Source organism: Nomia melanderi, chromosome 9 (assembly GCF_051020985.1).
Source record: "Nomia melanderi isolate GNS246 chromosome 9, iyNomMela1, whole genome shotgun sequence".
In the NCBI taxonomy this organism is placed as follows: domain Eukaryota; kingdom Metazoa; phylum Arthropoda; class Insecta; order Hymenoptera; family Halictidae; genus Nomia; species Nomia melanderi.
In genome coordinates, this window is record NC_135007.1 from 16541374 (window position 1) to 16565147 (window position 23774).

The window sequence follows — 23774 nt, forward strand, 5'->3', positions numbered from 1 at the left end:
CTGCGAGCGGCGTGATTATCTTCACAAGGGTCGTCCCGTCTTATCTAAAATCTATTTTATAGGCAGCAATGATTCGTCGGGTTTCAGACAGTTAGAGGAAAATGAAGATGAAATAATGTGAGAAAAACGATAACAAGGCGTTATTCCATGGAAAATCAGGAAATTAACATCTTGGCAACTGCTGGCGATTGAAAAATCTGTTTTCGGTATTGGACATAGTTGTCCGTGTCATTGACAATAATTATCAATAAATAAATAATCCAACAAATACGTCTTGCATTAGTATATTATATAAACGCAATTATTTTAAATTGCTTTAGTTCAATTGAGCGTTTCAACGGCTCCAACACGTCTTAAACGTTCTGCGTAGCCGAAGCGTTAATATTAACCCTTTGCGGACGAATATCGACATTTCGGCAAGATCAAACGTCCACATTTGGAAAAGTAAGTCGCAAACAAATGATTCAGTTACTCAAACAGCAAGAGATCAGTGCATACTTTCCTTTCTTTCCATTACTTAAGCAATCGATATACAATTTAACTTCATCCGCTGTATTTATATATAGGTTTCGTATATTTCGAAGGATCTCCGTCCGCAAAGGGTGAAACGCCGCTAGACAACAAGCAGAATATCCACGCGAAAGCCGCGACAAGCGTTCGGCGGTAGGTTCGATCGCGCGTGAACGCGCCGACGATAATCGGCCGCGAAATAATCACGGCGCGACGATCGTTTCGCGTTCGTTCCCTCCGTTGCATTTTTATCGCGTCGCAGAGCGGAGGGTAGGAATGCAACGTCGACCGCCGACCGCACAAAGGGGTTAACCCGCCGGGCTATTATTATGACCGGACCTCGAATCACGGGGACAGGGCTTCCGCGGTTATTTCTGCTGAAAGGGGACAAAGTAATTGCGGCCGGCGTGCACACGTCGACCGATTCAACTCTTTCGTGAAAAACGCGAAACGCGAAACGAGAGGAGAACGAGGAACACAGGAGAGAGGAGGGAGCAAGAGAGGGGCTGGGTGGCGCGAGGGTTGGAAGGAAAATCGGATTTATCGATTTCCCGGCGCCACGGCGACGCGGAGAGGAAAATTTTCGAGCGGTCCGTGAGATGCATTCCCGAGCGAGGCGCCGATGCGCCGCGTCGCGAGATAGATATCCCATTTCGCGCGGAACCGGGACACGACGCGCTTCTGAATCGGAAATGTCCCCGGCGCGGGGCTTCCCCTGCAACGACAGCCTCGAGGATACGACAGCCATCCTTTCCACCCTTCTATTTATCGGCGTCTTATTATTTCTTCGAGACTCCGACGTGCTACCGACTCAGACCGAGAGTCTGTCAACGATTGCCGATTTACGATCCGTGTTGATGCGGATGATGAATTTTGGGTGTAGAGTATGAGGCAGAGGAGTGTTGGAAGTTTCTGGTTCTCCTATAGTTTAATTGTTAAGAGGATAGCCGAGGCGTGTCCCGGACGAACGCTGAATTCGAACGTGGAACATTCGAAACGGAAACGTCCGACGCGGAAACGCTGGATTCCATTTAAACGGCGCGGAAAGCGGCTCGCGTTATCAATTTCGTATCTTCTTTGAACCTTTGATGATCCAATTTTTCCGCGGAATTCCCGCGGAACAAAGTGAAAAATCCGCTCACGCTTCGCGGGAGCACACGATACCGTTTGTGCGTCGCTTGTTTGCGCGATTCGCGGACGCGCACGGGGAAGGAGGAAGAGTCGAACGAGCGAGGGCGGACGCCGGGAACAGAGAATGGAAACGGGACACCGTGTGACGAGCCAGAAGACAAAACGATGGCATTGTCATAGAAATAACGAAACGACCGTGCGCCGTTCCATCGATTCTCTGCGCGCACAGATTGATCTAACCGCGCGATTTACTGCGGAATCGTGCTCGAATTCCGCCCGCGCGGCCGTTTTACCTCGATTAAGAGGAAGAGAGTTTGATCTCTCTTTTGGAAAATGTCGGCGCCGGCTGTTACATCCGGATATTCTTCGAATCTCACAGGTTTCCGGGTTCTTACCGTGTTGCTCTATGAATCGCTCGGCTACCGACATTTCTCCGAGTCCATTCCGAGCAGTCTTTTTCCTACACGTTTCAAACGTTTCCATAGAGTCCTCAGAACTGTCCAAGTTCCATCGATGCTTAGAATTTTTCAAACGTTTCGAACCTATAGAACTGTCCAACCTCTCCATACTCCCATAAGTTCCAAGGTTCCCAGAACCCCGAGAGATCCCACAATTCCCAAAATTCCAGAATTCCCAAATTCCTCAAAATTTAATCCGTAACGAGACGTTCCTCCATCTTCCAAAGTCTAAACTCCTCAGACCCGTCCAACTCCACCAACGCTTACAATGTTTCAAACGTTTTGAACCCATAAAACCGTCCAATCTCTCCATACTCCCATAAGTTCCAAGGTTCCCAGAACCCCGAGAGATCCCACAATTCCCAAAATTCCAGAATTCCAAGTTCCTCAAAATTCGATCCTTAACGAGACGTTCCTCCATCTTCCATACTCTCCAAACTCCTCATCCCCGTCCAACTCCAGCAACGCTCACAATTTTTCAAACGCGTCGAACCCACGTTAGTTCCCAGAAAAATCCTGCGGCCCCGAAAATTCCAGAATCCCGAAATTCCCGGCATTCCCGTAGTTCACGAACCTGCCAAGTCAGTTCGGTGATGGATGGCCAGTCAGGCGTACCGGGCGCGTTTATGGAGCCGCGAGGCGGGCCATGCATCAAACCGCGTTTCTCGAAACCGAAGCCGCGCGCGCGTCGCGTCGCGTCGCAGTCCGTTGGCCGCGCGCGGGATTTCGTTCGCAGGTGTCCCGGCCCCCTTTTCTTTCGTCCTTTTGGCCGTTCGGAATCCATTTGACCGTCGTCGATCAACGAAATATATTTGCGGTCAGTTTCCCCGATACGCAGCCGGGACTCGCCGACGTTTCCCCTGGCGGGGAGCCATTGTTTCCGAGCGGCGAGGGGCCGGCCGCGCTCGCGCGGGGCGGATTTATCGGGCGGCGCGAAAAAAGAGAAGCATAAATCCAGCGGGAAGCGTAATATCAACGGGTTCTGTCATTCGCGCGGAAAAACCCTATGAAAAGTGTATTTATCGCGTCCTCTCCCGTCGCAATTCCGGACAATACGGTCGCGCACGCGCCGCCGCGCCGCAGCGTTTAATGCGCGCAACGTCGCGATCCCGGCCAATTCCATAAATATTCAGGCCGCGCGGCGGAGCACACACTGTTATCCATAAATAAATTCCGCTCGTTCCGTTGATCCCGGCTAATTAATCGCCGGCTTCTGTTCTAACGCGATCCGACCCGCCGCCGCCGCCGCCGCCGCTGTCGGCCCCCGCCCGCCGTCCCTCTCGATACATACATATTTCCGACTGAGTAATTAGGTGCCTGCATTTCCTCGGAAGTCAGCCGCTGTAACACCGCCGCCGCTCGCGAACTTTGCGACTGTTCGCTGGATCGTGGAATTCAATTAAACCGGACAAATTGAATCGCCGCCGGTTTTTCGCCGGATCGTCGATGCTTCGGATCCTCGGATTCGCGTGTTGCGCTCGATAAGAGGACTCGGGGCGTTTAAAAAAAGCTACAGCGCTCGGAGCTCCCCGAGTGTGCGAGAAACCGTGTATTCGAATTTAATATTCGGAACGCTTAACGAACGTCTCCCTTTGAAAGCTAATTTAACGCGCTGCTAAGTGCCGTTAGGACTCCCGGCTCTTTAAATACTCCCCGATGACTCCGGGGAGTCTAAGGATCGAGATTATCCCAGGATTCGAAGGACTTAGAGTATCCTCGAGAAACCCGCGAACTGCGAGCGTTCGTCGACTCCGTGGACTCCGAAATCTAGTCGCTCGATTAAAACAATTAAACCGCGAAATCCACGGTAAAACCGGGACAGTATATCTGACCGATCTCCGGAAACTTTCCTTACCCGCGACTGAAGCAAAAAGCGGGATCAGAAACCACGGAATACCGCGGAGTAATCCGTAAGGAGGAAAAGCCATCGGAATCGACGCGAAAGTCTCGCGGCCGACGAGAGACCGGGGAAGAAACTCGCAGCGATCGGGAAGACTCCGGCCGTTGTTTCGCGGCTCGAGCCGGGGAGAAAGCTTTCGCCGATGAAACGGCCGCGCGAAGTCGAGCATAATTCGCGAGCGTCGGCCGTATCGATCTCCGCGCCGCGAAAGGTTTCCCTTTTTCCCGGCTCCCGCTCGCGCGCCGGCTCGTCTAGCCTCTGTGATTTCCGTCTCGCCGTCGCCGAGCGTTTTCCCCGGTTCCTAACGACGCGCGCGATGTTTGCGGATTTTCCGGGGAATTTAACGCGCACACGTCCGCGATAAATATCGCGTCTCCCGCGGATTTGTCGAACGACCGCCGGCGAGCGGACGTTTGCTCTGTCAGCGGTTCCTCGAATCTCTCGACCGCGAATCGGGGGATTCGCTCGGACGTACGCGTATTAATGATTCGGCCGACGGACTTCGTTAGGAAGACTCGAATTTCCGTCGGCGAACCGTTGATTCCGTTTTCCGCTGCGCGATCATTAGCTGGTTTTAGTCTGTGGGATAATGATATGTGGAACGTCGATTTCCAATCGAGTGTTTTGAATATTATTTCGTAGCAATTTCCTGGCACATTGATTTCTGCGATTCATGTGAACAAATATGTAGTCTAGAGATAGAATAGAGTGTAAATGCTAGTAGATGTATAAAGAATTCAAATTAAAAATCCCTGAAGGGCTAAAGCAAACTTGTTCGAACTTTCTGATGCGGTTCCAACTGCGAATCTTTCTTGAACTGCGGGAACACTGTCGCGATTGACAATTGTTATAAATATCAAGACAGGTTCGAGACGAATCACAGAGGTTTCCCAGGATTCTCCTTTCCATCCCTAAGGATCGATTGCGAAGTTGGAACGCTGGAAACAACGGGAAGTCCGAGGAAACTCGACTACCAACGGAATATTTACCGCTTCCCGATTATTTATTCCGGCCGCTCCGGCGGGAATTCCGAATTCGTTGCCCGTCTTAATTAATCAATTTTCGAACGAGGGAAGTTCACTGTTTCCGCGCGGCCCGGCGAAAAGTTAATGAGAAAGAAGTTTCGTTATTGCACGGGCGCCGTGACTCGACGCCGCGCAACCCCCGTCGACCGATTAACATAACACCGTATAATTTGCGCGACGAAGCCACCCCCGGCTTCGTCTGGAGCAAGTTTAATCCTCCCCCGATTATCTTATATTTTTCCCCCCGCACGCCGACGGAATTTGCGAACTCGGCGAACCGAATTAACCGAGAATAATGTTTCTTTCGCGGTTTCCCCATGCGTTTCTCGACTTTATTCTTGCGAAGACTCGTTGCTATGAGATACCGTGTTGCGTTCGTTTGAAACGTTCAAGTAGAATGCTATTAAGACAGGCATCAACCCTTTGCGAACGAATGTCGACATTTCGGAGATGAAATTCTCATATTTGAAATACTAAGTTTCAAACGAATGAGTTCATTATTCAAACAAGAGAAGATTCTTTCTACTATTTAATCAAGCCCAAACAGGAATATCTATAGTTACTTTCACTAGAATCTAGAGTTGACTTTATCAAACGATCAAAATATCGACGGATTAACAGAAATATCTTACGACGAATATGGAACTCCTCTCCTCTCTAACGAATCGCCAACGACGAAGATACGCTTGATCGACAGGCAATTTTGAAGGAAACGATAAAGCGGGTTCGGCGATCGGCCGTTCGAGCGGAAGCAATATTTTCCGACGCGGGATCGTTGTCGATTAATTGACGGCGCGATTATTAAATTACAAAGGTCGGGAGCGCACGCGCGGCTATGAAAAGGTTTCCCGGTCGAAATTGCAATTCGCCGGAATATTAAAGCCGGCCGGGGAAATTGGAGGTCGTGTAATTCGGTGTTTTTCATTCGACCGGGGATCGAATAATTCCCGGCTTTTTTTTTATTATGGAACGCGAACGGAATAATGGAAGAGTGACGGGGCAGCGGCGATAAATATTCTTTTTGCCCGGTGATTTTACACGGTTGTAACTTCTTCGATTTTATCGGCGCACGAGGAATAACAAACGCGCGAGAGGTTCCCCCTTTTTTTCGATCCGCTGATGCTGTGGAAATATTACGGGACGTATCAGCGCGAGATGAATAACGGCGGCGTGTTCTTTTTTTTAGTTGTAAAGCACTCTTCTTTTGTTATTCCACGAGATATTCGATTCGCAGGATTACATCGTGAGGCTGTACGAAGTGTTACGTGTTGGATCACTTACTGTTCGGATCGTGTATCCATCGCTTCTTGTCGCCAGCTTTCATTATACGCGTGTCATCCTGAAACAGAAGCAGAACACTTTCGATTAGCACCGCCGCGACAGTGGATATTTGCGGAAACGTCGATTCACCGTTCCGATTTTCGAGCGGGGAACACGTTTCGCGGTGTATATTACGCGAATCGATGAATGCGAACGATCGGGCGCGATTAGGTTCTACAATTAGGCTCCATTACGCTTGACTATGTTACATTAGACTCGACTGGAAGACCAACTGGGACCGACTAGGAGCGATTAGTTTGATTAGAATGGTGTAACTCGGAGGAACTGGAACCGACTAACGAGCTGAGGGCTGGATTGAAAATCTGTTTTTGAACGAAACCCTATGCATGTTGTAGTATATTCGAAAGAGAGTTTCGAATTTGTATGTTACTGTGAGGAGACGATGAATGTTCTTCGTTTATAGATATTTATTGTAGTATATAGTAGGGTTTCGAGTCATCAAACATTAATTAGGACTCTCTAAAACATTCTAATATCAACTAGAACCCTCTAAAACCATCTAATATAATCTAGAACCCTCCAAAACGATCCCATGTTAACGAAAAACCCTCGAAATCCATCGAAGATCAACCAGAATTAATAGACCAGGAATTTCTCGAGCCATCAAACATCAATTACGACCCTCTAAAACATTCTAATATCAACTAGAACTCTCCAAAACAATCCAATATCAACAAAGAACCCTCAAAAGCTATCGAAAATCAACCAAAATTCTCAAAAAAAACCAACGACGAACACACTCCATTTCCGCGTTCCAAATTCCCAGCCGAAGTTCTCGCAGCGAATTCCCGACACGAATTCAAGCAATAATCCTTCCTACACGCGCGGCAAGTTCCGAGCTCGTCGAAAGAGGATCCTGCAGCCGACGTTTCCGCGGTGGAAGCGTTCATCGGTCGATCCGTCGCGATACACGAAAATTTCCGAGGCAACGAGGACTCGCGAGATCGACTCCTTCGATCGGATAACGACGCGATCGTACCATCTCGGCCATTCATCACGGAACTCGGTTAACTTCTGATCGATCCGCTGACACGACCGGCCAAAGTCAGCCCAATCTCGCCGGTTATCAGCGCGTCCGGCCGACAGATTTTAGCCGGTCCCACCCCGCCGCTATTCCAGATATTATCCTCGAATTGTTGCGAACTGGCACGTGAACTATCACGCGAGCCACCGCCGCCGTTTCGCCCCTGGCTCTCCTTCCGCGACCGTCGTCGCGTCCTCGGCCTGAACTTTCAGCAAGGGAGCGAGGCAGGACCCTTTGCTCTTTTTGCAACCCTGAATTTTATTGCGCGCGATCGTTCGTTTCGGCGAACGAGGCTCGTCTCACGCTATGCTTCATCCGTCGCGCTTGAATTATGGAAAGTCATTAGCATGTATGAATCGCTCGGAATTCTGAACGACGGACAGAGCTACAAGGAAACTCCGCGTTCGACTCTGCCTTTCAGCGGCTTAACCCCTTGCCCTACAACTGAGAATCGTGCTGAAGATTTTCAACGTGACTCATCAAATATATGTATCACTCAGTTCATTCGAATTCAAATATTCCTCTGTAATCAGCTGTACTTCAAAGGAAATATAACACGCGCTTAGAATTTTTCTTTTTCTAATAAATTATTGACAGTAGCTGTATCGATCAGAGTTGAGAAAAATCATAGGCCAAGGGGTTAACACTAGGTTTAGCGCGTCAATGTGACGCGCATTGAATTTTGTGAACATCACTTGGTAAATGTTTCGGTTTTGGTTGATCCGATTACACGAATGTATATCCTAATTGTCTATTTCTAAATTCATAATTTTCAAAATCTAAACAGGCGAATGTCAACTGTTCTAGGAACAATAGAATAAACTACAATAAATGCCCGTAAACCTAGTGTTAAGTTGGTCTTGGACTAACATTCTTCTAACTCCTCGCCGATTGTCAGCGCCCGTAAAATATTGACAATGTAGCAAAGCTCGCTAGATTACTAGATCACGTGCCGAGTTAGGAACACGGTAGAACAAAGGGTAATCGAAGATAAACCTCGCGTATCTAAAAAACAAATAACATTTTACTCTCTTGCCCTTCGCAGTCCACGAGCCCGGCCCACGCCGATTCCTTTCCTTTTCTAATTTTAGGGGCGAGATCGCAGACAAAGGGAAGTTGGCGTGAGCGCGGCCGAGCAATCGGGAATTTCGTGACGAGGCGCGACCTTGAACGGCAAAAATGCAGCCGTGTCGGCACCGTCGTGAATATTTCCGTCGCTGAAAACCGCGGGCCGGGTCCCGCGAGCACGGAGGTCGCTTTAATTGGGTCACACGGGAACCGGCGCCGCGCGGTATCGCTCGCTTCCTCTTCCCTCCCGCCGGTTTCCCTAATTCGCTTCTTTTTTCCGGCCGCCATTCTTTTTCCCCGCCGACGGAATTGCGGAAGTTTCGGCGCGGGGAATTAAATTCGGGAATTGCCTTTCCATTCGGCGACCTTTCAGTTTTACGGGGCCGGCCAAAAAATTCGCCCCGCTTCTCGCGGGGTTGATTAAACTTCGCGCGGACCGTATTAAAAACGATCGAGCTTTGTACGCTTAACCGTTCGCGACCAGTGACTGCCGGCCACTAGATTTGACATAATGAAATTATAGTGTTAACACTTTGATTGACAAGTATACGCTCATCGAGACTCCGCAATCGAAGCAATTTTCTTAATAACGATGAAAGTAAGAAGTCAATATTCTAGTGTCTCACGTCTAACGGAATTCAGTTTGTTCGTTTCATCACCGAGAAAAGGAATGTTTGAGTTTATGTGAATCATGGTGTCACCCGAATTCGGCTGACATGGCAGCCAAAGTGTTAGAGTGTCGTGGTTTGTGTGACGCATCGATATGTGACGTCTTCGAATGAAACGGCTTTGTTTCTGAATTTACGTACGTTTTGCTATTAGTTTCAAGGAATGTTTATTTCTCGTGAAAAATGAATAATAAGTAGACCACCAGACTCTCAACGTTAAATATTTTCTGCGAAAGGAATGGAGGCAATAAAACTAGAATTATATATTCTCATTCGGTTTCAACGAGAACAGAGAACTATAAATGAATATTTAATGACTCCGGGAACAACGATGGTATTCAACTTAGCACGGTTTCATAACAGAATCTACTGACACCGTCCAACTCGAAGATAGATGCCCGGTGACCCCATTATTTCTAGGGTTATCACAATGTACGCGTAATTACCGAGCAGTTATTACGTAATAATAATTCGTAAGATAATTAATAGGCTTCCGCGAGCTTGTTACACACAACGCCGGAATTTACATAATAATTCTATACTTCTGCAGTCTAGTAATCCCGTGCATCGGGTAATTATACTCATTACGCAATAATAATATCATTACGCCGTTACGTAGAGCGGCAAACATCGAAGAAACGAAAAGTGTGTAGCGATACCGGAGAAGTATAATTATGAAAAGAACGATTATGGGAAGCACGCGAGAGGCGAGTTCGCCGGCCCGAGAGTTCCGCCGTTTCCGAGATGCAAATGCCGGTCCCGCCGCGAACACACAATTAGAACGGGAATGATGTTTCGCAATTAGGTGGGCGGCGACGGTGTGTACCTTCGCCGAATCGAAGATACATAGGAGGGCGCCGCGTTTTCAGCCTCTCAAATTGCCCCCGCGAATCGCTGCCTGCCCGGGACAACCTGTAATTATCATTCAACGCGAGACGGAGTGGCAGGCGGTCGGGTCTAACGCCGCGGAACGTTGGAATTTACCGCGCGCACACGATCGTCCCTGCGGAAACGTATTTCCACGGCTGTCGGGAGGCCGATTTTCGAAGAAAAATGCCGATGGTATTTGCATACCCGTCAAGGCTCAGCTTTGTCGAGGCCAGTCTCTGTTCGATGCTAGAACCACCGAGCAACCGGACTCGGCTATTTATAATTCTTTAGAAAAATTAGTAGAGTGGCGACTTAACCTGTTAGTCGATTGATAGTGATGGTACTCAGCGATGAAATCTGAAGGCAGCAGAAACTGAGAAGCAGAAGAATATCGCGGAATAAAACGAAGACAGTGCAAACAATTTTTGTAATGTTTAACTAGAAACACTGAGCAACGAGACTCAGCTATTTATAATTCGTTAAAAAAATTAGTGTAGACAGTAGACAGAGAAGACGTAGAGTCGTAAGTTTTGTAAAATCTTGTTTGAGTTTCTTTGTTGAATTTGTTGGTCGTTTGAAATTTACATTAGGAAAGCGGTTTCTTTGAGATTCGAAGAAGTGTCGCTGCACCGCACAGACAGTTCCTTTGATTTATAAATATTCTGAAATTTATCACGACAGCTCTCCTATCGCATTACGGCGGATTTTCGATTGTCAGCGATATTTCATCCTAGACGATGTTGTCCGAGTAATCATTTGTTCTAGGTATCGGGATTCGGCGATTTATCCGTGTCGGTTTCGTTAGAAATAGATTCCAACGATTGTCGAGATTTCGGATTTATTAGAAAGTCGTCAGTTCCGAATCCCGAGCGCGATCGCTGATCGATCGCGGGAATAAAGTACGGTTCGCGGGTTTCGCGGATTTTCGGCTGGCCCGCGTTAAGAATTACGGGACACTGTTCTGCGCGGGACAGCCTTTTTCCATCGTTGACGTACGAGTGAACGATGCATTCGACTCTGCGCTAGGTCTGAGTAATGGCGGACTGTTTCCACTGCGCGGCTCTATCTAAATCTAACGCGACTCTCGTCGGTACACTGGTCAGGATGATCTAACAATAAGTAATTCTTGACAGCGATCTTTTGTTCCTGTTTCATTCGATGGTAAGTTCAACGATAAACATGTATTTACAAGTAAACTTCAACGCGAACAAGTTTAACCCTTTCGCGACGGGTGCCGTGTATACACGGCAGTCACTTGGTGAAGCATAATTATATTATGGTTTTATTTCAATAGCGAACTCAAAATAAAGCTAGTACTGGCATTGGGCGACACAGAAAATGAGATACACAATTTAGCGAACAGTGGGCAAAGGTCAGCCGCGCAGTCGCGAAAGGGTTAACCAGTTAAGTGTGGAATTTAGTTTGAAAAATCTCTCACTGCGCGCAATAAAATCGAATAATGAAGTGTGTACTCAAATGCAGGCCAAATACTCTTGAAATATATCCTAATGAGAAACTAAAGTGAAACGAAGAAAAATTACTCTCGAAAAATAAGTAATCCATCGTTGAAGAAATTAGCGCAGTAAGAGTTTTAAGACGACGCGTATACTCGTCAAACACAACTGGTTAATCAGTCGAATATTTTGGGAAGAGATGATACCGGTAACGATTTCATCCAGCTACGGATAAAAGGAAATTTCGATGAACCGTTATCGCACATTCTTCGTGAATTTAATTCATCAAGAGCGAAAACAATCAGCAAATTCCACGGATATCCACGCCATCATTATTTCATTCAAACAATTACCAAAATCCGCAAATACCCAAACCGTCATTTCCTCGTTCATGCAATTATCAAATTCCACGAATATCCAGCTATCATTATCCTATTCATACTATCACGAGATTCTACGAATAGCCGACTCACAGTTACTTCATCGGTTATCAAACTAAACGAACCTGCGACTTCCAACGGAGACCTTCAATCTTCAACCCTTAACAGTCCAATTAATTCCGACATCCCAAAAAATTATATTACTCTTATCACTGTTGTTATTATAACCCTTTGCACTCGGAAGTTTCTTACTAGAAATATTTAACATTTTTTGACGAGGCAAGGACGATATTCCTTGAGATTAACTCGAAGAGAAGTCGTCAGTATATTGAGGAAGCTATTTTATTCGAATATTTCACGTATCAAGGCGCTATACAAAGTTTAACGTTAAATATCAGATTCTATAGTTTCACTGTATCAAATTTAGTTATGTATCGAGCTAGGTCGCTTCTGTGAATTTCTTATCAGGTCATTGACCCTTTGCTCTCCACAAGTTTCTCTGGAAATACTCGACATTAGATGCAGACATTTTCTAAAATTAACTTGACCAATCACTCGTACGTCGCGGAGAGCATTCGTTTGCAATGTTTTATACATCGATGTGTTGTACGAAGTTTGACATCTAATATTAAGCTCGACAACTTCGCTGCGTCGCGTCGATTGGCGGCTGACAGGCGCCTCCGGAGTGCGAGGTGTTAAGCGTTAAGAACCAAACGCTCCGGAGCGGTTCGTCGAACTGCCAGATCTCGTTAATTGAATCGACCGGCGACGAACGGTGTCCCGTCGCGACGGATGTCCCCTCTCGCGAGTGCAACTGGCCGTCGCTAATGCATCGGCAAAGAGTTGGGAACGTATTTCAAGCCCGTTGCGTCGGTGGCCGGTCTGAATTATTTAACATGGAAATTCATTTCCACGAATGCGCCTCGCAGTTTGTACACCGGACGTCAGCCCGGCGTCCCTCTTTCTCCGAGCCGCGGAGCTTCGCGGGCTCGAAAGGCCATTTTCGAGTCGACGAATAATTTACTCTCGGGCCGGGGGAAAAGTGGCAGGTTATCTCGTCGCCTGGTAGCAGGATAACGAAACGGCGCGTGCTGTGCATTCGAGCGCTGCGCGTCTAGCTGCGAATGAGACGCTCCAGTTTCTCTGATATCAATATCGGGCGAGTTATCGATTAAACCTTTGCACTCCGAAAATTTGTCACTAGAAATATGGTGACATTTCTTTAAACTTAACGAGGGATCTATTCATAGAATAAGGGGAACAATGGTGTTTGATTTCTACGTTTCACGTATCGGCAGATTACTTAAGACTTAATGTTAAATACGAAATGTTACAATTTTGATGCACCAATCGAGTGACCGAGAGGCACCTTTGAGTGCAAAGGGTTAAGACAGCTTGAGAACAGCTGCTTTGAAGGATTAGTCTATTGTTCTTTTCTTTTGATGGAGGATTGTGCTAGAAGATGATGGGATTTTACGATGATTTATGAATTATGAATTATGTATTGGGGTTTAGGAATTGAAGTTACTATGAGAAATTGGGAGTTCATTTTGGAGAATCCATGCAAATGATCTATGGGTATACATGTATTCGATTACTAAAGATAATCGGTGACAATGTTTCAGTGAATTATGAATGACAAATTAGGACGGAGAAACACTCGATATCGCGAATGAACGATGAATCTACGTGCATCCATCGATTACTGAAAGAATCGTTGACAGGTTCGAAGTTTCAAACACTCGGCGATTCCGAGAATAATTTCGCAAAAGCGAACGGGATTAACAGGGTCGGAAGACTCTGACCCGCTGTTCTATCCAATTTTCGAGTCGGCCGGGTCGCCCGTCGCGTTCCGTCGCGAGTGCCTTTTGTAATTCGACTTCCCTGTCAAGTGGCACGTTAATTGCGCGACCGGCTGCGAGACAGAGGTGTACCCGCGCGTTAAAATCTAATTTCCCCGCGCGCGCGCGCGAGAGAGAGAAAGAGAGAGAGAGAGAGAGAGGGAGCGTGCGCGCGCGGCAAATTGGACCTCGCCCGGATTAAAACGGCTTAAGACGTTTCTAATACACGAGACGTTTAACGCGATCCCTGACACGGCGAGCCCCGCGATAAATACGGAACAACGGGAGAACTACCCTCTCCGGCTGAGCACGCCGGGATCAGGGAGGTCGTCGGCGCGATCGAGCGTCGGATCTTTGTGCGAGCGCGACGCCGAGATTGGAAAATCCGCGAGAATTTCGTGGCGAACGAAATTCTACCGTAGCTTCGGAAATTCGAGAAGAAGCTCGGAATGGGAATTATTTCGTATTCCGCGGCGGAGTCGCCTCGTCGCTCGACGGCTCCTCTGTATTTCGCGCTGAAAGCTTTCGCTAATAATATAACGTATGCCTGTCGCTTATTAAATCGAATTGAAGAGTGAGAATTGGGAAAATTAATATTTCGACTTCTGAAATGATTATATGTTCAGACGCTATAGGAAGAATTGCCTTACGACGAACCGAGTAAATGCTTTGATAAGTAAGAATATCTATTCAACATTTACACAACAAAGAAATTATTAAAAGATACACTTAACATCATTCTGAGCGACTCAATTATCGAATCGTAAAGTAATCAGTTCAGTTTGTCAAATAAGGAAGTACTACTGACGAATTCGGTACGATGCATTGTGGCAATTATTTTTCATTGAAAGATCAAGAAACCTTTCACCTACGGTTAATCAATAATATTCCCAATCTCTCGACTAACTCTTTAAACTGCGGTTGTTCAATACATTGAATGGGGGTCACCGGTGACCTCCAACCAAATCGAATTACTACAATTCACTTAATTAAACGCCGATTATTTGAAAAGATTTCAATATTATAGATAATGCTCAATGAGGCATTCAGGATCAACGTGCAATAGTGCGATTCAATCAAACGATCTAATATTATATTTTTCCTATTCTCTGTATTTTACTCTATAAAATCGCGCGGCATTTAACGCGTTAAATACAAGTTAGTATGCAGACGAGCGTATCCAGCGGTTAAAGTCGCAGTGTCCCTTTACAGCTGCAGGCGCAACCCTCCAGAATTGGTGGAGGTCCAACTGGAGCAGCGATCCTTACCAATTAACGTCCGTAAGCGTTCATTCCGCGCGCAATGCATCAAGATCGGCCTCAATTAGTCCCTCTCGCCTCCGCCGCTCTGTCTTTCTGCTTTGTATCTCGGCCCGTTTATCTCCGTTCCTCCGTCTTAACGTCCGCGAGCTTTTCTCTCCCTTTCTCTCGGCCGTAAGGCTGATCGTTACCTTTGTTCCCGTCGAGTCGAAAATTCGACCTTCGCCCGACGCCCCCTCGGCCGCCCGCCAAGAAAGGGCGAACGCAAACTAGGCCACGGAACTTGGGCAATTAAGCGTCTTTACCCGCCGCCGCAGCAACTTGTTTCGAACTTGTTCCGAGTTGCAACTTGTTCCGTCCGCGAGCAAACGCCTCCGCCGCAATACAAAATTCGCGTGCACTTTCCTTGCCCGCTTCTTCCCTCTTTTTTCAGGGACTCCTCCCCGCGCACGCCGTTCCCTTTTCACTGTGATTGAAGACGTCCCTCCGGGAATAGGCTAATTGGAACGTTTCGAGTGATTGGATGCAACATGCAATTCCCTCTATCGCGCGGGTCGTAAGAATTTTTTAAAATTCCCAAGATCTGTGGTAGAATCCTCTTTAATCTCGACTGCTTTGAACGTTGGCTTCTTCGACTATCATACACTCGAGCCTTCTGCTTCCAATTCCGACAGGAATATTCAAGAATTCTACCCACTCTACATCACAGTATTACATTATCTGTAACACGACTGTAAGAAGATGCCCGATATTGAGCAATAAAACCACCGCAGCTCCTAACTTATTAAAACTATATTCAATACTAATTACACAAGAAAACCTTCGAATTTCGAGCGACGTCTGAAGCGTACCATCAGTTTCTTACGACTACCCTTCTGAATTTCTCTCCGCGATGCTCATTTGGTTAATCACATAATCATTAACATCGTTAATCCGTTATTCTCACTAACATCCTCACACATCGATCACAGATAAACCGTTCCCTTCACCGAGCATTCTACTTCAATCTACCCAGTCTCCTCCGCACCCTGTTAACCTCAAAGTTCAAAGTTCCCGAGTTGATCCCCGAACAATTCCGCATCCTTCCTCCGCGAACACCCGGTACACACGATTACCTCGCGTGGTCCGTGGTCCGCGTCGCAGGTCACGTTCGCGATGACCGACGTAAACGCGAGTCGAGTCGGGTCGGATCGATCGGCCGGGTCGGCAAGACGCGCACGGAGTCCACGGTAACCTCGGTTGACCGGATACGGGCCCGAGGTCATCCCGTGGACCGAACTGCGGAGGAACGGCGCAGCGCGCCGCTACAAAATGCATTAACTCCCGGGACGACCGCTCCTCGGGACGCGGACTTCCGGCCGCGCGCGGGCGATAGCCCGGCGACGGTGAATCGACTCATCGATGCGGACCACGCGAGTCTTCCTCTCCTTTCTTCGGCAGCCGGGGAAGAGGATCGTTTCGGGTGGCCGCTCTCCGAGGGAAATATAGGCCAGCGAAAGCGCCGATGCTCCGAGCACGGAAATACTGGGAATGTTTTATCGCTGGCCGGTGATCGCCGCTTGAGGGAGGACGTCAGACTTTGTGTACCGTACTGTGTACTTGAATGATTAATATTTTGGAGCTCTCGCAACGGGGAACGCGAAATTGGAACGAAGAGGAAGGAAAGAGGGAAAGGAAAATTGGAGAGAAAATAAAAACGAGAGAAGAGAATATCGCTTGACAAGGGATTAGCTTCCGATAGGAAGAATTTGCAAGAGCAAACACTCGTAAGCTGGACTGCGAATATTGATAAATTCCATCGAGCTAATCGCATTCCAATTGTCAGAATATCGAATGGAATACTCGATTCTCCTGTCGCTAGTAAACACTTGGAAGACCTTAAATATCCTCTACATCCAATCAGCGCGTGACACTAACACGAATCCCCGCGGACATACTAAATCCGTGTCTTCCCCCCCTGCCCCGGCGAATGCGCGAGCGCGATCGAAAGCGCACAGCGTCGCGTTTTTGCCGTTGCACCGCATGATAAACAGCGAACTGCGGAACAGGGGCTTCCGTCCGAGTTTCCACGGACAGCCTTGGAAAGACATTAAGCCGTCGCAGCCGGGTAATCGGATAGAACTCCTCCAGCGGCCGCATCCAGCCGATCGGAGGTGACTTAAGGCCTTGGCCACGTTTCAAAACCATTCCCGCGGCCCCCGGGATACGCCGCTCGTCGGATCTGCAACCGATTAATCGGAAATCCGCCGAACCGACCCGCTCCCTGCTCCTTGGAATTCATAGCGACCGATCGAGCGATCAGATTCGGCCCGGATCGACCGAGAATCTAGATGGAACGAGCCCTGCGATCTCTAGTGTACGCTTCTGTCCCGGTTTCAGGGTATTTCGACTTTCCCGTTTCATCCCGGATTAAATTAGACTCGCGGAAATTTCAAATTCGCCCTTGAAATCGCGATCTGTCCGCTGCGGATTTTAAAGTGGAGTTGCGGAGTTACTTGCGTTCGACGTTTCGAGGTGTCTGAGGCGGAATCGTTGGGAATCAATGGTTCTAGGAAGTGAGATGCTTTGGAGATTAATGTGTTGGAAGCTAATGATTTTAGTAATGAAGATCTCCGAAAATTAATATGTTCCGTGGATATTATTAGAAACGTCTCCGGGAACTGATAGTTCTAGGAGTTGGTATTTTTAGAAACTAATATTCCTGGAAGCTAATGTTAGAGACTAATAGGTGTAGAAATTAATATCGTCAGATATGAGTATTATTAGAAACGAATATCCACAGGAATTAATACTTCTAGGAGTTAATACCTTCAGAAATTAATATGTCTGAGAGCTAATACTTCTAGAGGCCAAGATCTCCCGAAGCTAATATCTTCCGACACGAATATTGTTCGAAACTAACATCCCCAAGAACTGATACTTCCAGAAGTTAATATCGCCGGAAACCGATAGCCCCGCGATCTGATATTTATACAAACCGCCACACTTGAATTCCGGTCTCGTTTCTAACCGGCATTCCAGGAACACGCGAGACGGAACGATCCCCCGCAAATTCAGTATCGCCGGAACCAATTTCGCCGATTCGTTTGAAGGAACACTGGACGTTAACCTAACCGGCAAACAGGAAAAACAGAATTTACAGTTTACCGTGAGCTCGTTCTCGGGCGATCCCGTTTCCCGTATCCCGGCGAAGAAACCGGAATTTCCCGGGGCCGGGCCGGCTCCACGGCACGGGCGCGCCGCGGAAACGAGAGGAATCAAGGGGCTAATTTATTTAAGTCTCGTTGCAGGAAATCCAGCGTCGTTTTCGGGTCCGGCGCGTCGGTGGAAAAACAACGGGAAAAGGGAAGAAAAGACGCGAGTGAAATATCCCCCCGGGCTGCTGGTAAATGTACCGGCAAATGGTTCGATCGCCGGAAGGCCGGGGGAATTCTACAGATATTTATCAAACTATCGGTCCCATCGAACCTTTCACGTACGGGGTGAATGCTTTCGAACCTTCGGCTGCGCCGCTTTCATCGTTCGAAGATCCGGCGACTACTTTGAACCCAGATTTCACGCTTTCACGACCTGCGACGTTGTAGTGAATAGAGGCTTTCCGGTGTATCTGCAGGAAATCCCGACGTTTCGTTGTCATCGGCTTCATTAGGCGTCGACTATGCAGTCGTATTGCTGTGTTTAGGAACGTTGTCTTTGGATAGATAATTGAAAACTATGATCAGTGAACTGGGAGATGAATAGGAATGATATATCCTAAGAATCTTCTTAGAATCTTCTTAATTGTTACAGTAAGAGTCTAAGAAGTACAAGTGATACCCTTTCTATTGAACCTTAATTTATTCACAGTAAAAAATTGAGAAAATGAATGTTGGTTAAAACTGTTATAAAAAGAAGGAATTTCTGATCTAGAAACAACGAATAAAACTTGGACGAATCAGAGAATTAACATCGACTTAATCGCGTTGGCAGTTGACGCATACATGAAGAGCTTATGTGACTAGGAATTCAGTGGCCACAAATTCCTGTTCACGAGCAAACGGGAGCAAGACTGATACGCGAAATTCACGAATAATGTTGTTCGCCGGTGAAATTCGGAGCGGTTAATTCGGGCTAATTTATTAGAGCCGAAAGGGAAGAATCGCGATGGCCGTTTAATCCGGCGGAAAATAAGGGTGGAACGCGAAGCGGCCGCTGAATACAAGCGCCGACATTGGGTCGCAACCTTCGCGGCCTAAAATAGAGTTCAGGATTAACCGCGTAACCTTCAGCTGCTGATTGTACGCCACTTTCCATGATTAATGCCCCGTCCCGGGAGCGCCGGCGTCGAATAAAACCGTTTATTCGCGTTCGCTCGCCCCGGGACCGATTGTCCCACTTTCTCTCTCCCGGCGAAGCGTTTCGGGAACTTCGGTTAATAACGGGTAACAGATACATTCCCATTATGCGAAAATCCAATGGACGACGGGAGCGTAACGCGAATTCCGCGACCGCCGTTTCAGCGTTCCTTTCGAGCCGCGCTCGCTAATCCAGTTACCCTCTTCGGCGTTACTTCCCTCGTTCCAGTTTGAATTACAGCCATTCGATCGGCTAATTTTATTTGTCGCGCATAAGGAAATTAGTACGGACTTGTCGAACGAAGTTGATTATCGAGATTGAATGTATACAGAGATTCAAACGTCCAATTTCCTTTACCACGAGAATCAGTCGCAAAGTAATTAAGTTGCGCTGTTAGCTACTAAAAAACAATTTGGATCAAATCAAAAATCAATTAATATTTCAAAGTGTACGTTGTCGAGTGAAGTTCGTTAAAACTTGCAGCGTTCGGTGCCATCAGTATCCATTTCGCAAGCGACACCGCAAAATGGCGGCGTCAGAGGCGGAGCGATCTATCGACGAACCAGCGGAACTCGGATTTCATTGAAAAAATCACGGAACCCTTCCATTGCCATTCGAAAAATACTGTTCGCTGACGTAACTTCAAGAACGTAAGTAACAGAAATGAACATCAACCTGCACCGCTCGAATATCGCGACATTTCACCGGCGATACCTCCGGAATAGAGAACCTCCATCGCCGCAGAATTCGACGGAAAGAAACGCGAGGAGTTTCCCCCGGAAAATCGGATTTCGCGGCGGAAGGTTCGGTAGGAAATTGAATCTCAACCCTGTTTCTCTTCGAAGCGAAAATAGGGCCGGTTTTTTCGGCCGCCATTGTTTCCGCGGCGATGCTTCAAAGAAAACTCCGCCCTTAAACACTCGGGCGCCCTCCCGCTTCACGACTCCTCGAGGAAGAATGAATTTTCCGTGGAACGAACCCCGCCGGACCCTTTATTCGCCCGTCATTCGAAGCGGGAATAATTTTCCCTTCGATCCGGTAGCTGACGCGGGGAATCGAAGGAAAACAGAGGGCCGAGGATCGATCCCTCCCGCTCCCATTCTTCCTTTTCCGTCTCCGCGGTTCAATTTCGAGCGAGCCAATTTATCCAGCGTTTTAATTCCGTCCCAGGGAATTAATTAATTCGATTACTCGACCGCCCGCCGCCGCCCGTTCGTCGCCGATCGGAGGCGATCATCGGCGCGATCCAGTTTTTCCCTGTTCTCCATCGGTTTCTTGTAATTCGAAGGTTACCGCTCGCGGAAACGGGTAAATAACTCAGGGGACCTGTTGCTTGTTTATAATTGCCCGCTCGGTTATTCGCCGCCGAGGATATACTGGACCGACAAACACAGGAGTTGAATGATAACACGCCGCTATGCGTTCAACGCGAAGATTTCCCCGTTGATTAAGTGAAAACGGAATTACTCGCGGAGCGTGTTCCTCGTCTCGCGACACTGTGCGTCTCGACCGAGGCAAGGTCATCGAATCGCGCGTTCGACGGCGAGGGAAAAAATTAATTTCGCATCAGCCAGTGTTCGCGGGCAGGCCGACAGCTGTCGTTGTTGGAAAGTATGATTTCATTTCCGATGGGATTACGGGGTAATCGAGCAATGAAAGTCGAGCGACATTTCAGGACACTCCGGTAATAAAATGCTCCGATATGGAGAGAGAGAGAGAGGAGAAAGTGTTTGATAAAAATGTGCGGCTCGCGGGACAGGTTGTTGCCTGTCGGAGAAATGACGAATATAATTTCTATCGGATCGATGCGATCGGGAACTGATATCCCGTATAACACGTGGACCGTGTCCCGCCCCGGCGGACGGTGCGGCGAATAGTTTCCCGCTTAATCCAGATTTATTTAAGTCGGATGGCCCGCCGCTAATCCGGACACACGGCCGCGGCACATCCGTCTTTCTAATCTCGGTTATCAGGGAAGTGCATTTCGGGGGCCGGGCAAATCCGAATATACACCGGGCCTTCTGTTTTTCATTTGGTCGCCGTCCCGCGGACCCTGGGACCCTGCCACCTTTTCTATTTCAGTGGTTTCCGGCGGACGGGTTTCAAATAGAGATTGCCTCGGAACCGGCGCCAGTTCTTGCGCCGAATAAATACGACACTTTGATGTCGGAAGTGTAGAGATCGGGGAGGATGATCTTGTGTGGAGGTATCTTGTTGAAACATTAGGATCTTGAGGAATTGGAGGTGAAGCTAGTTCGATGGAATTTTTGGAACTTAGGGAGATTTATATTTATAATATTCTAAGGATCCTTGTACTGGAAATGAAACTCTCGGAATGAATATAAGGCTCGTTAGATCTCGAATTAAAGAGAAAACTACCAGATGGGTCAAAGAATTATAAAGATGCAAATGCTTTAAGAAATGGTTAAAGCTGCTTAAGTAACACCTAATCTGAAATATGAACCAACATCTTAATAACTTCACACTTGTAGCTTTTACAAAGAAATTTTGGAAAGACACCGAAAAGTCTGCGACTTCGAACGAAGAATTCTCTAGACTGCAGGGGAAAGAAGTCGGAAGATCTTTAAATTAAACGGTACAAACGTCCTTCGATGAAATATGATTGGCCAGAGATGATTAAGCCACGCGTCGAAGAACCCATTTGATGATTAAAACCGTTGGAACCGTTTAGACAAACGTCACGTCGCCGGGCTGCGAGTGCGCGGAGCCACGGAACGATAATGTGCTCGCAGGAGACCGGCGTTGTTTTCGCTAAGACGGGAACTGGGTCAACCGCGGCCGCACGATAAAGAAATTAACCGGTGCAAAATTAATAAGAGCGAAGGAATCGCGTGCGCGGAGCGCTGCGATGCGGCGCGCAGCGGCCCGAAAACCACGCCGGATTAGGAACGCCGCGGAACGGGGATAGACCGGCGAGTTAATTATGCAACTGGCTGATTACTTTTATACGGTTTCGTTGCAGGCCCTGAAACGGAAGTCCCCCGTCAGCCGAAGCAGAATTTCCGTCCTGTTTCAAATTAAATACATCCGACACGCGTGCATACCGCACATCGATCCGCGAGCTGAAACAAATTGACGCTAATCGATGATAAATTAATAACCGACTTCCTTCTATTCTATTTCGACGCGACATTATTCGACTTCCTCCTTTCATTTTCGGGGAAACTGTTACACGACAACGCTTTCCTCCGCGGCAACCGTGCATTTCCTGTTTCCCATATCAATTAAATAGAAGATAGGCGCTCTTCTCGAAATTATCAAAGCAAGATCGACAATTCCGCCACTTGAGCTTATCTCCCGTTTCTTCCTCCGCCGCGAAATTATACAGTGTCTGAAATAACACCGAATTATACGCTCCCCGCGGGTTACAACAATAGCCGAAAGCAATTGAGAAAACAAAGGAGGTCCCGCCCATTGGAATAAGGAGCGAATTGGAGCAAACAGGAAGAAAGAAATCGAGCGGCGGTCCCGCGAGCGGCGAGCCGGGGGAATGGTAAAGGCAAAACGCGGCTTACCCGACGAGTTAATTGCGTCGGAACGAGCTAATGCAGTGGATGTACATTATCCATAATTCACGCCCACCTCGGGCGGCGGCGGAGCGCGCGCGCGAGGTTAACTGATGTAAATGCTCGGTTATAATTTTCGCCTCGCCACGCCTTGAAAGATCACGCTTATTTATAGGCGCGCGCGCCTGTCCCGTCTCTCTCTCTCTCTCTTTATCTCTCTCTCTCCGCGCGCCTTTCGAAACGCGGGAAAAATCTTCTCGCCTCTCCGATTTCGAAACGGCGTCTGCCATTCGTCACCTGCGGTTGGCCGCTGCGACATAGATTGTTGCAAATGCGCGCCGGGATTTTTACCCGAGAGCCCATTAATTAGGATCGGGAGCCTTGATAACTGGATACTTGAATATTCTAAACGTCCGCAGTCCTCGGAAACTTTGAGAAATCCAAGGACGATAGGAGCGATCCGCTTGAAATGGAATTCCTCGGAGCGGGAGAAACGAGTTGGTTTAATTACCGATCTAATAATATCGCCTGATGAATTCCCTTGAATTTTCTGTCCTCGGATTAATGGCTCTAGCGGATAAGCTGGCTCGCGCGATAAGGACGTCGCCGTTCGGACTCGGCCGAGCGCAAGATCGAGGAAGCTTATCGGCTCCATCGGCCTTTGTTTCGCGAACTTAATAATTTCGGCGAATGAATAACTTGTGTGTATGATAGGACACGGTTCTTCGGATTCGCTCGAGCAGAAAATTGCGGGACCGCGGACGCCGCGCTGGTTTACCAGCTGGGCTGATTGCCAATTAAGATCGAAGACGGTCGTTATTTAAACGGGATCGAGCGTAACCGTCGGACGCCCGCATTTCGGCCTTAACGACCCCTATGATAATAGCGTTTCCACGTTTTCTTTCCGCGCGAGCGGAGAATCGAGGACGGCCCGGGGAAGATCCGTTCCCGATAATGCCGATGGAAGAAGTCGTTCCCGTTCG

General features: G+C 47.8%; 1 protein-coding gene across 3 annotated transcripts in view; it reads right to left on the bottom strand.

Moving 5' to 3' along the window:
• The window catches only part of Cow (Proteoglycan Cow), a 177781-nt gene that overhangs the window by 72432 nt on the left and 81575 nt on the right, over positions 1–23774 (bottom strand). For all 3 annotated transcript variants that reach the window (XM_031989244.2, XM_031989242.2, XM_031989243.2), the window contains exon 2: positions 6306–6363. In XM_031989244.2, the coding sequence (XP_031845104.1) occupies positions 6306–6348 (43 nt within the window). In that variant the 5' untranslated portion in view covers positions 6349–6363. The remainder of the gene's footprint in view (positions 1–6305; positions 6364–23774) is intronic.